The 13,856-nt window shown below is 38.0% G+C and overlaps 2 protein-coding genes across 2 annotated transcripts; one reads left to right on the forward strand and one right to left on the reverse strand.

The window, feature by feature from the left end:
- Window positions 1-652: 652 nt before the first annotated feature.
- ppil6 (peptidylprolyl isomerase (cyclophilin)-like 6) lies at window positions 653-4,695 on the reverse strand. Its single transcript, XM_034699587.1, has 8 exons — window positions 4,516-4,695; window positions 4,331-4,426; window positions 1,989-2,177; window positions 1,713-1,775; window positions 1,437-1,584; window positions 1,164-1,223; window positions 915-1,050; window positions 653-832 (listed from the first exon to the last, which is right to left on the reverse strand). Exons 1-8 carry the CDS (start codon window positions 4,591-4,593, stop codon window positions 721-723), a joined length of 882 nt encoding a protein of 293 aa, XP_034555478.1. The 5' UTR covers window positions 4,594-4,695; the 3' UTR covers window positions 653-720.
- Window positions 4,696-4,709: 14 nt separating this feature from the next.
- Window positions 4,710-13,309, forward strand: LOC117824175 (flap endonuclease GEN homolog 1). Its single transcript, XM_034699586.1, has 13 exons — window positions 4,710-5,228; window positions 5,316-5,520; window positions 6,430-6,606; window positions 6,913-7,023; window positions 7,114-7,187; window positions 7,307-7,392; window positions 7,715-7,865; window positions 8,292-8,328; window positions 8,412-8,492; window positions 8,575-8,705; window positions 8,816-8,877; window positions 11,015-11,164; window positions 11,651-13,309. The coding sequence occupies exons 1-13, from the start codon at window positions 5,068-5,070 to the stop codon at window positions 12,955-12,957; spliced, it is 2,733 nt and encodes a 910-aa protein (XP_034555477.1). The 5' UTR covers window positions 4,710-5,067; the 3' UTR covers window positions 12,958-13,309.
- The last annotated feature ends 547 nt before the right edge of the window (window positions 13,310-13,856 follow it).

Below are 13,856 nucleotides of genomic sequence, written 5' to 3' on the forward strand. Positions count from 1 at the left end.
ATTGCTGGTAAACACATACAAACCCCCCCCCCCAAAAAACAGAGAATAGCTGCTGCAGTATTTAAGGTTGCCATTCCCCTTCCATGCCCCATGTCTCATCCCTTCCCACCCCAGCCCTCCCTTCAACCCCACATCCCAGATTTTACATAATATGTAAGAAAGCAAAAGGGGAAATAAGATAATTCATTACTAAAAATATAGATAACAATAATAAATAAGTAAACACACAAAAAAATAAAAAATAAAAATAATAAAAATAAAAAGTAATAAGAAATTGGAATTTGATTTGAAATTGGAAAAGGAAGAGAAAATAAATAAACTAATCAAATTAAATTAAATTAAATAAAAAAAAATTAAAAAAGAGTAACATCAATTCTTCTACTCTGCTATTTTTCATTTTTATTCTGAGGGACTTGTAAGCTATCATAATATTTCAAAAAGGGGGTCCAAGTCTAATTGTTTACTTTCAACTTTGATTCTTACTGTCATTTTTCATCTGATCTTCAAACATGAAATTTTGTTTCACCGTGTTTATTCTGAGAGAGGAGCTTTAAGGTCGAGGAACGTTCAAGAGTGTGTGTTGTCAGTTTATTATCATGACAAACAATACACTTTAAAAAATTAAAAAATAAGTTTTAGGGGCAAAAAAAAAGATGATTCAAATGTTTATTTTCTGCTCATTGAACATTTTTTTAAATCTCAATTTTAAATGTACAGGTGTTAACTCTTAAACACTCCACAATCTGTAACTTTACATTCATACTTCGGTCTTTCATTGCAGGTCAAAACCACTTCTAATCTCCTGAGGATGTCCACACCCTCAACCACCTGACTGTGAAGGAAATAAAAGATATCAGCTTAACCATTCATCATTGGCGCATGAAAAGTACACAAAGGACAATATTAATACACACCCAAAGGCAACATAGGTCCTGTCCATCCAGGTTGTTGGCTGCAGGGTGATGTAGAACTGGGATCCGTTGCTATGAGGGCCCTTATTGGCCATTCCTAGAGTTCCTCGTTTAGAGTGAGACACAGCAAAGCTCTCATCTAAAGAAGAAAGGATGCATTCAGGTACACTTGCAGACAGTACAAGAAATTCACCCATAGTGTGTTCTGATGGAAAAACGGTTTACGTCCTAGACTGTTTTCAAAGGTTTTACCAGCAAAAGTTGGACCAAAGATCGACTCCCCTCCATCTCCTTTTCTTTCTGGAGAAATATCTGCAAAATTAAAAACAGTACAGTTACCACATGACTAAACCAAAGTGACTCTGATTCAAAAACAGAAGATAGTTTTAATTTATTTTCCATCCTGACAATAATTTGAAAATGTTTACTACCCGGTCAGTGCTAATTAGTCACACGAACAGCTCTCATACTAAAATGGTGTCACAGATTACATGTATTCATATTATACCTGTGTTTAAATCATACCTCCACCTTGAACCCAGCCATTGGGCACCACACGATGAAACACAGAGCCCTTGTAGCAAAGAGGGATGCCGCTTTCTGACAGACCTCTCTCTCCTGTGCACAGAGCCTCAAAATTCTTTGATGTCTTTGGACAAATATCTGAGAACAGCTGAGGAGAGGAGGAAGAAGGTGTATTGTTTACATGCTGCTATTCTGTAACAGATATTACAAGATATTACAACATCATCCATGTTTTTCTGCTGGATTAATGTGTGTTAAGTGTCAGAGTTGTCTCACCTCAAACAATAACTTCCCGACTGCTTCTCCTGCTATCTGAATGTCCATGAAGACAAACTGGTGCTATAATAAAAAGACAGATATATGTAGGATTTAATGTTAATAGTTTCATGTCTTATGACATTTTTTTTACAGCAGCTAGATGATTCACTGTTAGCCATGACTGGGGCGTGTTGGTTTAGGAAAAGGTCAGGCAAAGACGTCAAATATCAGCTTCCTGCTTCCCCATCATAAACTGTAAAATGTGTGGATTCTGTCTCTGTGGTGCTGACTTGCCCCAGTTTTCTTCAGGTGTTTGGTGAAGCAGGCTTCAGCTCCAGCCATGAAGGAGGCCGCTGGCTGCGTGAAAGTGAAACTCCACTGATTCTCGGCCCAGCCAGCGAGATCCTTCTCATCACCGAGGGGGATACCGTTGAGAAGGCACATCAGGCTGCTGGAGTACTGCCACACTTCACCACGCAGCTCCTTGAATCACAAGTGAGGGGAAGCAAATGTTTGTGATTCATTCAGCGAGTCACAATAACACGCAAAGTCAAACTACAGCTGGGTTTGTTGTGTGGGTGAGATTAGCTGTTCATAAATTTGCTTCTATTGTTTATAACAGCATCATTAATTTCAGATGAGGTCATCCAGGGTAGAACAATGGGGAATATTACACAATGACTGTACAGCTGATCTTATATGTGCTTATATTTCATTTATGAATTTAATTTGTATGACATGTTATCTTTTATTGTGTATACATAATTTAATATTATTACCTTATGCTTGGAAGCAGCACAAAGAAGCTATGTTATCATATTACAGACCCAACACTATTTACTGTGTATTTAAAGTTATATAAGTAGAGAGAGAGAGAGAGAGAGAGAGAGAGAGAGAGAGAGAGAGAGAGAGAGAGAGAGAGAGAGAGAGAGAGAGAGCGTATTAAATATAATTGGCTGAACAAATCGAACATTGTCTGAGTTAAACGAGATGATGTAATTGAAATACATAAAATGTTTTAAAAGCACTTTGAATTGCTCTTTGTATGAATGGTGTTTTATAAATGAACTTGCCATGCATATTATACATTTTAATACAACCCTGTATGAATATACTGCACTTACATGGGCCATACTGCTTCCTAACAGGTAATTCTACTTGATAATTTAAGAATAATGAAATAAGATTCTCTTGTTAGCTTTACTTGATGCCTGAGGCCTTCATGGTAAATCCACTCAGCCTTACTTAATGTTTATTTTGTTTTATCAGAACCCTACTTAGAACTACCCGTTTCCCTGCAGAGCTCAAAATCAGGTTTACTGGTTTTGAGTTGCTTTCCATGCACTTAAAGAGAATAAAATAATTGTTTAATTTAGCTATTAAACAGTCAAAAACAATGAAGGAGAAGCACAATAAAAGAAAAGAATAAGAGGCAACATAAATAATCAGATTTTATCAAACTACTTAAAGCTGCTATTGGTAGGAATGGTGTGAAAAATGTTACTTTTTTTCTGCTGTGTTTGGAGAAAAGGTCATAATGCCCATCCCTACTCATCGGTAAGTAAATCTCTGCGTTTCCAATGCCTTTATATCAAGGAATTTTATTATTCCCCTCATTCCCGTTATGACGGACCAATCATAGCTAATCTCCAATCCTCTGTCTTGATTGGTTAAGGGGCGGCCTCTACTACGTCCTCCGATTGGTTATGAGTCCAGCACTATCATGACTGCATACGCAGATCTGTGTTGGAGGTCTGAGAGGAAATCTGGTTGGGAGGGATAGTGTTGACATTCGAGGTCCCTCTCTCTGAACAGATGTTTACTCTGTGACTACGAACAGCAACTTTAATTCTGAATTAAATCAATCAATCTTTATTTATATAGCACCTTTCATACAAATCAAATGCAACCCAAAGTGCTTTACAGCGATTGAAAAACAAGAAAGAAGCAGAAAACAATGACAAGACATATTAGGGGAAGAAAATAATAATAATAATAAAAATTTAAAATAAGAATAACATAAAATAAAATAGAGACTGACGCACACCAAAAATAAAATATGTGTAATTAAAATAAGTTAAAGCATCAAAATTAAGAATACAAATATTTAAAATAAATAGATTTAAAAAGGGTAAGGATAAGAGTTGAAAATAAAACTAAGGCTAAAAATATAAATACAACTGAGTAGATCAATTAAAATAAATAAATGAATGAATAAATACATAAAAATAGAATAAGATAACAGTGAAAATTACTAAAATGATAACGAAGCATTTAAATCAATATTACAGTAAAAGGTAAGTAATAAAATTGTTAAACTCTACATAAAAGCCAGACTGAATAAATACGTTTTTAGTTACTTTTAAAAGTCTCAATATCTCTGTCAGCTCCTCTCAGATCCGCATAATAATTTTATTATTATCATTCCATAACTAGGACAACATAATTCGTTCAACATATAAGTACATTTTTTAGTCACATATGAATGAATGAGTTTCACCACAGAGGCTTAGCTGCTATTGTTCATCTTACTAAATCATGACCTCCATCACCAACTCTTGATATTTGGAATGCATAGCAGCTTTTCTTCTTCTTATGAACACTTTGCTGTAAAAGTATGAAATCGGGTGACTTACCATTTTCTTGTTACAAAGATATTCATGCCAGTCGAACTCAAGCAGTGGTTGAACTTTTGGATCCAGAAATTCCTCAGGGAACTTTTGTTTTAGCCCCTGTGGATTAGAGTCAAAACAGAAAACATCATTATAATAAATAAATAAATAAATATCGATCTAAGAAACTGCAGAAAACAACGCCTCACCTCTGCAATACTTTTGGCAACATGAAAATTAGGGTCTTTAATCAATCCAACAATTTCTAACTTTATTTTTGAGTCCATTTCTGTAATAGTTATCTAAAGAAAAGAGAGCAAAAAAAGGAAAAAAAAAACCCTCCACAGTCTGCAAACATGAGCCTCGTATCCATAGCAACAAGCATTTGAAGGCGCTTTAAGATGACGTATTTGTAAAAATGGACGGCTTCGTTCAAATTCGTTGAACATGCTCCCTTCCTGTGGACTTTACTCTGGTATAATCATTAATACGCAGAGTATTAGGGCCCTAACTAATACACAGAAAGCTCATTGAAGTTTTTAATCAAATTCAAACCCACAATTCATTTTGTGTTCGATGTTAATCCAGTTAATAGAGCGACATCGATGTGTAGTGCTGAGATGTCCAGCGGGTTGGGACACGGCCCAACGGCGCCACTGTTTGAAATCTCTGGGTTGTTGTTCCGTGTTTGTTGTGTAGAGTCAAAGTTTTCGACACATTTCCCCGGATAAAATTAATCACAAACCCATTTGTGGGCAGCCATGGGTGTTCAGGATTTGTGGTCTATCGTCGAACCTGTTCGTGAGTCGGTGCCGCTTTACAGTCTGACTGGAAAGACTCTGGCAGTGGACCTGAGTTTATGGGTGTGCGAGGCCCAGCATGTCCAGGCAATGATGGGGAGAGTAACCAAGCCCCACCTGAGGTAAGCATTCTTTAGGTAATTCAAAGTGACGTTAGCTTCATCATGTCGCATATTGTGTTTATTTTCACCATGGTCTTTTGTGTCCAGAAATTTATTTTTCAGGGTGTCATCCCTCACCCTCATGGGGGTAAAGCTGGTCTTTGTGATGGAAGGTGAAGCCCCCAAGATTAAAGCAGAAACCATGAACAAGAGGACAGAAACAAGATATGGAGGATTCAAAAAGGCTCCTGCGTCCAAACCTAAACCCTCAAGAAACCCCAGCAGAGGGCGCTTTAATGCTGTGCTGAGAGAGGTCGGCTGGTTCTCACCTCTTATATTTTTCTTTTTTTATTTCATTTATTTGTTTATTGAGTTGGGACAATGCACATTAATCAACATTATTCCAATGATCATCAATGTTAATGCGCCGGACTTAGCACAGATGCTAAATTTCATCCCTATTCCCAAGGCAGGTATCGACACAACACAGTAGTACTTTCAAACCTCATATCTATAAATGATACGATAGACAATTACAAAACAAAAGACGCGCAGACAAAATCAAGACTAACAAAACACAGGCAGACAAAATCAACACTAACAAAACACAAGCAGACAAATCAAGATTAACAAAACACAAGCAGACAAATCAAGATTAACAAAACACAGGCAGACAATATCAAGACTAACAAAACACAGGCAGACAATATCAAGACTAACAAAACACAAGCAGACAAATCAAGATTAACAAAACACAAGCAGACAAATCAAGATTAACAAAACACAGGCAGACAATATCAAGACTAACAAAACACAGGCAGACAAAATCAAGACTAACAAAACACAGGCAGACAACATCAAGACTAATAAAACAAAAGCAGACAATATCAAGACTAACAAAACACAAGCAGACAAATCAAGACTAACAAAACACAGGCAGACAATAACAACACTTACAAAACACAAGCAGACAAATCAAGACTACCAAAACACAGGCAGACAAATCAAGACTACCAAAACACAGGCAGACAATATTAAGACTAACAAAACACAGGCAGACAAATCAAGATTAACAAAACACAGGCAGACAATATCAAGACTAACAAAACACAGGCAGACAACATCAAGACTAACAAAATATGTCCTATTAAAAGTCACTCATGAAAGACTGCTGATTTTTTTTTTTTATCACTCTTGTCCTGTACCCTTCTTGTCTATGTAGTGTGCAGAGATGTTGGACAATATGGGTATGCCGTGGTTGACAGCAGCTGGAGAGGCTGAGGCCATGTGTGCCTACCTGGACTCTCAGGGTCTGGTGGATGGCTGCATCACTAATGATGGAGATGCATTCTTGTATGGAGCACAGACTGTGTACAGGAACTTCAACATGAACAGTAAAGTATGTTTGAGGTACTTTTTCTAAGAGTGAGTTTGAACACACATGATTCATTCATGGTTATATGTTTGTGTGTAGTTACATCCCTATAAGTCACATGGATGCACAGGTGGAGGAAATAAGTAACACTTACCACGATGACCTGATATTTTACTAACATTTAACAATCATTTTGTAGCTAACTTCAGCTGTAAATATTTAATACAACTCCATGTGTGTGTTTTTGATCATTTTTATCATTCTGCTCATGTCTTAATTTATAAAAAGCTTTTAAATCTTTGAGGTATCCTTTCTCCCTTTCCCCTCCAGGACCCCCAGGTTGAGTGTTACAGGACCTCCAGGATACAAACAGAGTTACACCTCTCCAGAGAGAACCTTGTTGGTCTAGCCATCCTCCTCGGCTGTGATTATATTCCCAAAGTACAAATTGCAGCTTAATCTAAAATTCTCAACATTAAAAATCGACTGCATGAATTCCTTCTATTGACTTTTCACATTATTCTGTATTAGGGGATATTAGGTGTTGGTAAAGAGCATGCGCTGAGGCTTATCCAGATGCTGAAAGGACAATCACTTCTGCAGAGGTAGAAACACACACACACACACACACACACACACACACACACACACGCACGCACGCACGCACACACTTATTTTCAAAGTTTTGTGTTCTTACTCGAGTAACCTTTCCTGATGACCTCAGGTTCATCCAGTGGAAGGAGGAGAATACAGAGGTGTTTGAGGGAGTTGTGAAGAAGGTCGCTCACTGCCACATATGTCGACATCCTGGTGAGTGGTGCAAAAGGAGGAGAGGACATGTTTCACACATGGCTGATTCACAGCTACTGAACCTGTCATGTTGAAACATACACATATGTGAGAGATGAGTTAGTCAGGATACTCCTTCTGACTTTACACCCAGGTGTGTTTAAAAATGTAAAGCTACTTCTCTTAAATGAAATACTTTTTTTTTTTTTTTAACAGAGTTTTATTGTTTTTTGTTTCTACAAACAGAGGAGAATTAAATCAAATCATACATCTTGCCTTCAAACCACATTACACATTTAAAATGATTAAATACTTATTCTGATTCATGCTCCATTTTTTCCAGGTTCAGCAAAAGCACATGAGCGAGGCGGCTGCCTGCTTTGTAACAGTAAACACTTCTGTCAACCTCAGGACTTTGACTACCAGTGTCCCTGTGACTGGCATCGCAATGAACAGACCCGCCAGGCCTTGTCTCTAGAGACAAATATCAGGAAGTAGGTGACTTTCTAAAAGAGAAATAACACTTTACTTTATTGACAAAAAAGTGAATGTTATTGCAGATAATAAAAATGATCAAAAGATGAAAAGCAAAAGGGGAATGTTATGAGAATGCAAGAACATGAAAAGACAGCGGAGACTAGTAGGATCATTGGAAGTCTGTTAATGATTTCATGTCTGTCCAAAGAACTGACTCAGAATTTCTAAGAGTAAGGTAGCAACAAAAAAATAATACTTGCTCATGGATGTGAAAAATGTTAGGTTCTCTTTATTGCCATCATATCAAAGCTGATTTCTTAGGGTTTCAGGCAGGTATTCTGATATGAGCAAGATTTATATAGGCGAAACATTTGGAAACAAATAACTTAAAGAGAAGGCTTTCTTTCATGTGTGTTTTTTTCTTTGTGTATTTTCATTTTCAGAAAAACTCTGGCAAGCCAAAAATTCCCTTTCACAGAGGTACAGCTGTTCATCTTATTGTTTCATATCAGCTATCGAGATCCACAGCATATGCTTTAAGATAATTGAACTTCATTTTGCAGATCATTCAAGAGTTTCTAATCTCCAAGGATAAGCCTGTGTCACATTTCAAGAGGAGGCAGCCAAACATGCTCTTAATGCAGGTAATATTTTTCTTTAAAAGTGAGATTGTTCTTTAAGTTTTCTTTTCATTACATTTAAGGAAAAAACTTTTGTGTTCTTCAGAAATTTGCCCTCCAAAAGATGGAGTGGCCGAAGCACTACACCAGTGAGAAGGTTTTAGTCTTGATGACCTATGCAGAGCTGATGAACAGAAAGTATGGGAGAGAATCCTCCTCCCAAATCAAGCCTCTCAGGTAAGTCCAACAAGTTTAAGTTCAGATTTTACATCCTAGGAAATGTTTGTCTTAAGTGATGTGAAAATGTTGTACCTGTACTTCATTAACACTCCTTTTTCCCCCACAAGAATTTTAAAACCAAGAGTGAGGAGTTCAGTTGCCTGCTTTGAGATCATCTGGAGCACACCAGGTCAGTTTAAATCTTTAACAAGGAAAGCTGCTCACATCAGTTTAATCAGTGACGCCCTCGTTCCTGTTGTCTTTTTCTTCCTCACATTAAAAGATCAGAATAAAGAGTTAGATTTCAGAATGCATGCCCCGGTTTGAGTGACATGACTGCTGCAGTGGGCGGAGGTTGGGCTGCGGGGTGCTCGTCACCGGCTTGTCTGTTAGTGACTTGCTGTGAGGTGAGTTCAGAGGTGACAGATCACTCACAACAGCCACAAGGTGCTAAACTGGCTTCCTCCTTAGGCTGAGAAATCTGCCATATCAAGTCTGCTTCACTAACAAGCCTGCCTGAAGAGACGGCCCCGGGAAAGTCTCAATCAACTCAATCAGTGCGGGGTCACTCATGTTTTAACAGACAAAATATCCCTGATCAGCCTTTTTTGGCAAATATTATTTAAACGGCAGGAAATTCCCTGAATCAAGGCAATGGTTGAAATGTTAAGATAATATGTTGGCTCTACAATGATAAAACATTAAATGCATTTGCATATACTGTATTTAGACTAGTATCTACTGAAAAGTGAGCACCTTGCAATCATGCAGGATTGAATGTAAAGGTCTTAAAATGTATGTCAGGAAATATTTGGCAGATATTTTGCTCATTAAAAAACTAAAGCAGCTTTTAGTGGAGAAGCTGGTCCTCAAAGCTGAGAATGTAATGATTGTACACTGAACTAGCTGGCATGTTTTTTGTATTGTTTGTCTGACAAAATAAGATATTTGGTTCTCAGGGCTCTCTCAGACTTACTTCTTGTGTTTTTTCCCCCCAAACGTTTATTGATGAAAATGACAGTTTTAGTAAACCAGTTGAGGAAGCCCCCCATACTGGAATCTAAGTAAGATTGAATATCTGAGATAAGGATGAAATTTTCTTATTTTTTGCCTGATAAGATAGTTTGTCTCACTAAGCAGTTTTTATGTTAGAGTGATTCACTTGTTTTGAGTGTTTTGGTCCTAAATGATCTCAGTAAGATATTACAGCTTGTTACTGAGATTTTATGACCTATATTGAGTAACACATGCTTGAAACTAGATAACAACTGTTACAAAGCTGTTTCATCAACACTCACAAGTATAAAACTGCTTTTTCAAAGTAATATTTTCTTATTTCAAGCATGAAATAAGAAATCATGACTGACACAATTGTATCTCTTCACACAATTAAAACAAATGACTGCCAAATGTAATCCACTGTTTTATTTTCAATGAAACAATAGAACATATGTACTACTATATATTTGTACAGTTGGCACAGTACTGTAAACTGACACCTAATATTTAAACATTTAACATTTCAAACTGTTTCAAACAGAAATAATTACATTCAGATAAGTTATTCCAAATTACAAGGCAGATAATGATCCTACATAATGAGAAAAATATTCTTAACTTTTGTCTTTCCATCAAGAAAACTAAATTAGTTTTAAGTATAACTTTAGTGGTTTAAAGAAATTGAATGCCTAGTGCATGTCAATATGTCAAGATAATGGCACTAGCATTTACTTAATTTAAGAATATTTTTCAACATATTGAGATAAGAAGTCTCACATATTTTTATTTCTATCAAGAAAAATGCACTTGTTATTAGTGAAAATACACTAATGTTAAGGTATTTCAGGGTTCATTGAGGTTAGATATTTTCACTTGTTTTGGAAAGTCTTGACAGCCCAAATTTTCTTGTTCTGTTGGCAGATCATTTTGCTTAGTTTAACAAATATAACCCCATTTTTTGTATATGTTTTCTTGTTTTAGAAGGCTGGTTTTTTGCAGTGTACTTATTGCACCGGTTGAAGGTTTGACTCCAGATCTTGTTGCTATTTGGTTCATATCATACACAAGGTCAAGGGCAGTACACCCCCAAAAAATTACTTTAAATAATAAAATACTTAGAATAAAAAAGGGAATATAAAAATAATGAAAATAATAATAAAAAAATAATAATGAAAATAATAATAATAATAATAATAATAATAAATCTGCTTTTAAAAAGTCAGCTAACCAGGGCCAGCATTTTTTTTTACCATCAGTGAAGAAAAAAATAAAAGCTTTTTTCTGACTGTGACCCCACTCAGACCCTACCTTGACATTTTGTCCTGCAGATCATTTCGTGTTTCCTGAGGATCGGCCTGCAGACGATCAACACGAGGTGAGGACGGTGGAGGAAGAGTCTCTATTCTGCGTGGCCTTCCCTGAGGTGGTGGAAAAATACCTGAGAGACAAAGCTCAGGCTGAAGAGAACAAGACCAAGAGTAAGACGTGCATAAGAAAAACAACACATACAATAAAAAAGTAGATTAGACGTATTCTGGGGAGAGGTGCAGTAAATGGATCTATCTCTGACAGTAGTTCACATTTTCTAAACAAAAACAAAAGCCTCCCTAAAGTCTCTACAACCTCTAAGACTTCCTATGCTGCTGACAAGACGAGCTGATCAAAGGCTCCTGAAGCTTTGACTTGTTTTTCTGAGGCTGTCTATTGCAGAAGCTCTGACACCTGAAATGTAGTTTGGCAGCTCGACTGTTTCACACTAAAGGCTTTGATGCAGCAGAGAGGCGTCTGGCTCTCAGGCTTAGCTGTCACTTTAAGCAGGTTGTTCTTTGCTCACTACCTCCCTGCTCTTAACTGCTGCAGGGATTCACTTCCTCATGTGTAGGAAAGACTTAATGAAGAGAGTGAATATGTTCAAAAGTGTACAGATTTTGAACACTAACATCAAGCGTTTTTCCTGTTTCCAGAGAGGAAGCCTAGGAGCAAAAAGGAGAAGCCAGCTGCCGTCTCTGATGGTATTTCGGACCTCTTGGCTCAGATGACTCTCCAGAGTTCCTCCAACTCTCCTCCACAAACGCTACCCCCTGTCAGTTCCAACCCAGAGGAAGCAGAAATGCTGGTTTTGGACACTCCAGTAAAACATGATCAGCAACAAAAGTCAATAGACGGCCACAGCGCCATGATTGATTTAACCCAAACTCCTGTTTCTCATGCTGAACCAGAGGCTGCTGCTTCTCCTTCCGTCTCTGTGCTTATTGACGCTCTACACCTGAGCGATATAAACTGGGACGCCACGTCCTTCACGTCCTCTCCGACTCCACAATCGGCTGCAAACCACAAGACAGAGCCTGAGCCAAGCAAAACCACAGACGGAAATGTGAAGGAGGAGGAGAAGAGCCAGAACAACAATAGTGATGTCAAAGAAACTGAGTTCAGATCTGCTCCAGACTCGAGCTACACAGAGTGTTCTCTCAGGGAGAGGCTTTTAATGAGGAACATCGCTAAAGAGTTAGCCCCTCTGAAGCATGTTTCTTCTTTTATCTCTAAATCCAATGGACAGATCACCAGCAAAGAAAGCAACAACAGTAAAATACCCAGGAAGGAATCTGTTGTTTACAAAAAGGAGCCGCTTACTGCATCAAACAAGACTGAAACAGAAACCCACAACTCAAAAGAGCAGCTGGTTTCCACCGTACAAACTCAAATTAGGACAAAAGACTCATGTAATGTCTCCCTAAAGCCTCCTCAGAAGTATAAATTTGTCAAAAAAGCTGCTTCATCATCAGCTGTTCAAAAACAGAGGTGCCAGTCTGACCTCAGTGAAAGGGACAAGGACAAGGGCATGCCAGAAACCACAAAGAAGAGTGTGTGCATGCGTGTGTGCTCATCCAGCGAGGACAGTGATGCAGAGAACCAGAAGTCTGGACCTCAAAGAAAATCCAAGATCAAGACTGTGAACAAGATTATGAGCTGGGCCCTCTCTGACGTCTCCCTGAAACCTGTTTCTGGACCCAAAACAGCCAAAACAGCTCACAGCGTCTATTCATCGCTAATACCAAAACCCAGGAGCCACAGTGTAGACACTGAAATAAACAACCAACCTTTGCCAGCAAGAAGCAAATGTCCGCTTGTATCTCCAGTTAACGTGGATGCTGATATTTTCTCTCCATCTCCGGCTTCACCTGCTGCTCTGTCAGAAAGTGATGACTCGGTTATTTGTAATGAAAGTCCGCTGCCACTCGCTGAGAGGCTGAGACTGAAATTTCTGAAGTAAGCTGCATGATGACAAAAACCTGAGGAGTTTTGTGTCTGGCTGTAAAGGCTTATTCTTAACACTGGAAGCAAAGAATAATGAGCTGAAAACTAACTCTAGATTTCTACAGAGGACCCAAACCTGAAAAATTATGAAGTGTTGTTTTTCCAACAAATGTGCCACCTGTGAATGTCTCTGTTTCTCAAGCATATCATTTCTGCTTTTCTGTGTTTTAATATTAAAATAAATAGAATGTCTTTGTGCGTTGGACTGTTCATCAAACAAATATAAGATGACATTAGTTCAGTTTTCCATTTTGGTTATAACTCTTTCCCAATGATTTTAAGCTGGTCTTAGATTTTCTTGGTGGAAACCATAGACTGTATAAATAATAGACGTAGTATCCGGGACGTCACCCATCTGTTCCTGAGCACTGTTTTGAAGCCAATCGAAGGCGGCAGCCATATTGGAAATGTGGAACTCAACCAGTCAAAGTGTGATGTAAAGGGGCGGAGTTTGAGCCTCCTAGCCAACAGCTGTGTTCCTGTCCGGGAGTCAAGTCAGTCATGTCCTTATTTGGGCAAAAACTCGTAATCTTAATATCTTCTGAACCGTCGCGTTAGAAAAAAATTCACCCCCCGTACAGTGTGTGCCCATAGAGAAATTAGCTACGTAGAGCCAAGCCGTTTTTTTGAACAAGGCTGTAAACATGTTTATTAATGCTGCAAAGATCGTCTTTTTTTGAATTGGTGTCTAAGTGGTTTCCGGTGTTTCTGCAGCCAGCCTCAAGCGGATTCTCGATGAATTGCAGTTTATAACACTTCAGCATTGGCTTCATCGTTTGAGACCGAAGGTTGCCGCTTGGTGGAGACCTTTTCTGTTAATGTAACTAACTTTTTGTTTGTATTGTTTTTGGCGCC

Source organism: Notolabrus celidotus, chromosome 13 (genome assembly GCF_009762535.1).
Source record: "Notolabrus celidotus isolate fNotCel1 chromosome 13, fNotCel1.pri, whole genome shotgun sequence".
Lineage (NCBI taxonomy): Eukaryota > Metazoa > Chordata > Actinopteri > Labriformes > Labridae > Notolabrus > Notolabrus celidotus.

Coding starts and splice junctions, on each gene's coding strand:
- ppil6 (XM_034699587.1), bottom strand. CDS start 4,593: ATGGACTCAAAAATAAAGTTAGAAATTGTTGGATTGATTAAAGACCCT. Junction 2,178..4,330: donor ATCTTTGTAACAAGAAAATG/GTAAGTCACCCG, acceptor TTGTGATTCAAG/GAGCTGCGTGGTGAAGTGTG. Junction 1,224..1,436: donor TGGCTGGGTTCAAGGTGGAG/GTATGATTTAAA, acceptor TTAATTTTGCAG/ATATTTCTCCAGAAAGAAAA.
- LOC117824175 (XM_034699586.1), top strand. CDS start 5,068: ATGGGTGTTCAGGATTTGTGGTCTATCGTCGAACCTGTTCGTGAGTCG. Junction 7,024..7,113: donor GCTGTGATTATATTCCCAAA/GTACAAATTGCA, acceptor ATTCTGTATTAG/GGGATATTAGGTGTTGGTAA. Junction 8,706..8,815: donor TCCCAAATCAAGCCTCTCAG/GTAAGTCCAACA, acceptor TTCCCCCACAAG/AATTTTAAAACCAAGAGTGA.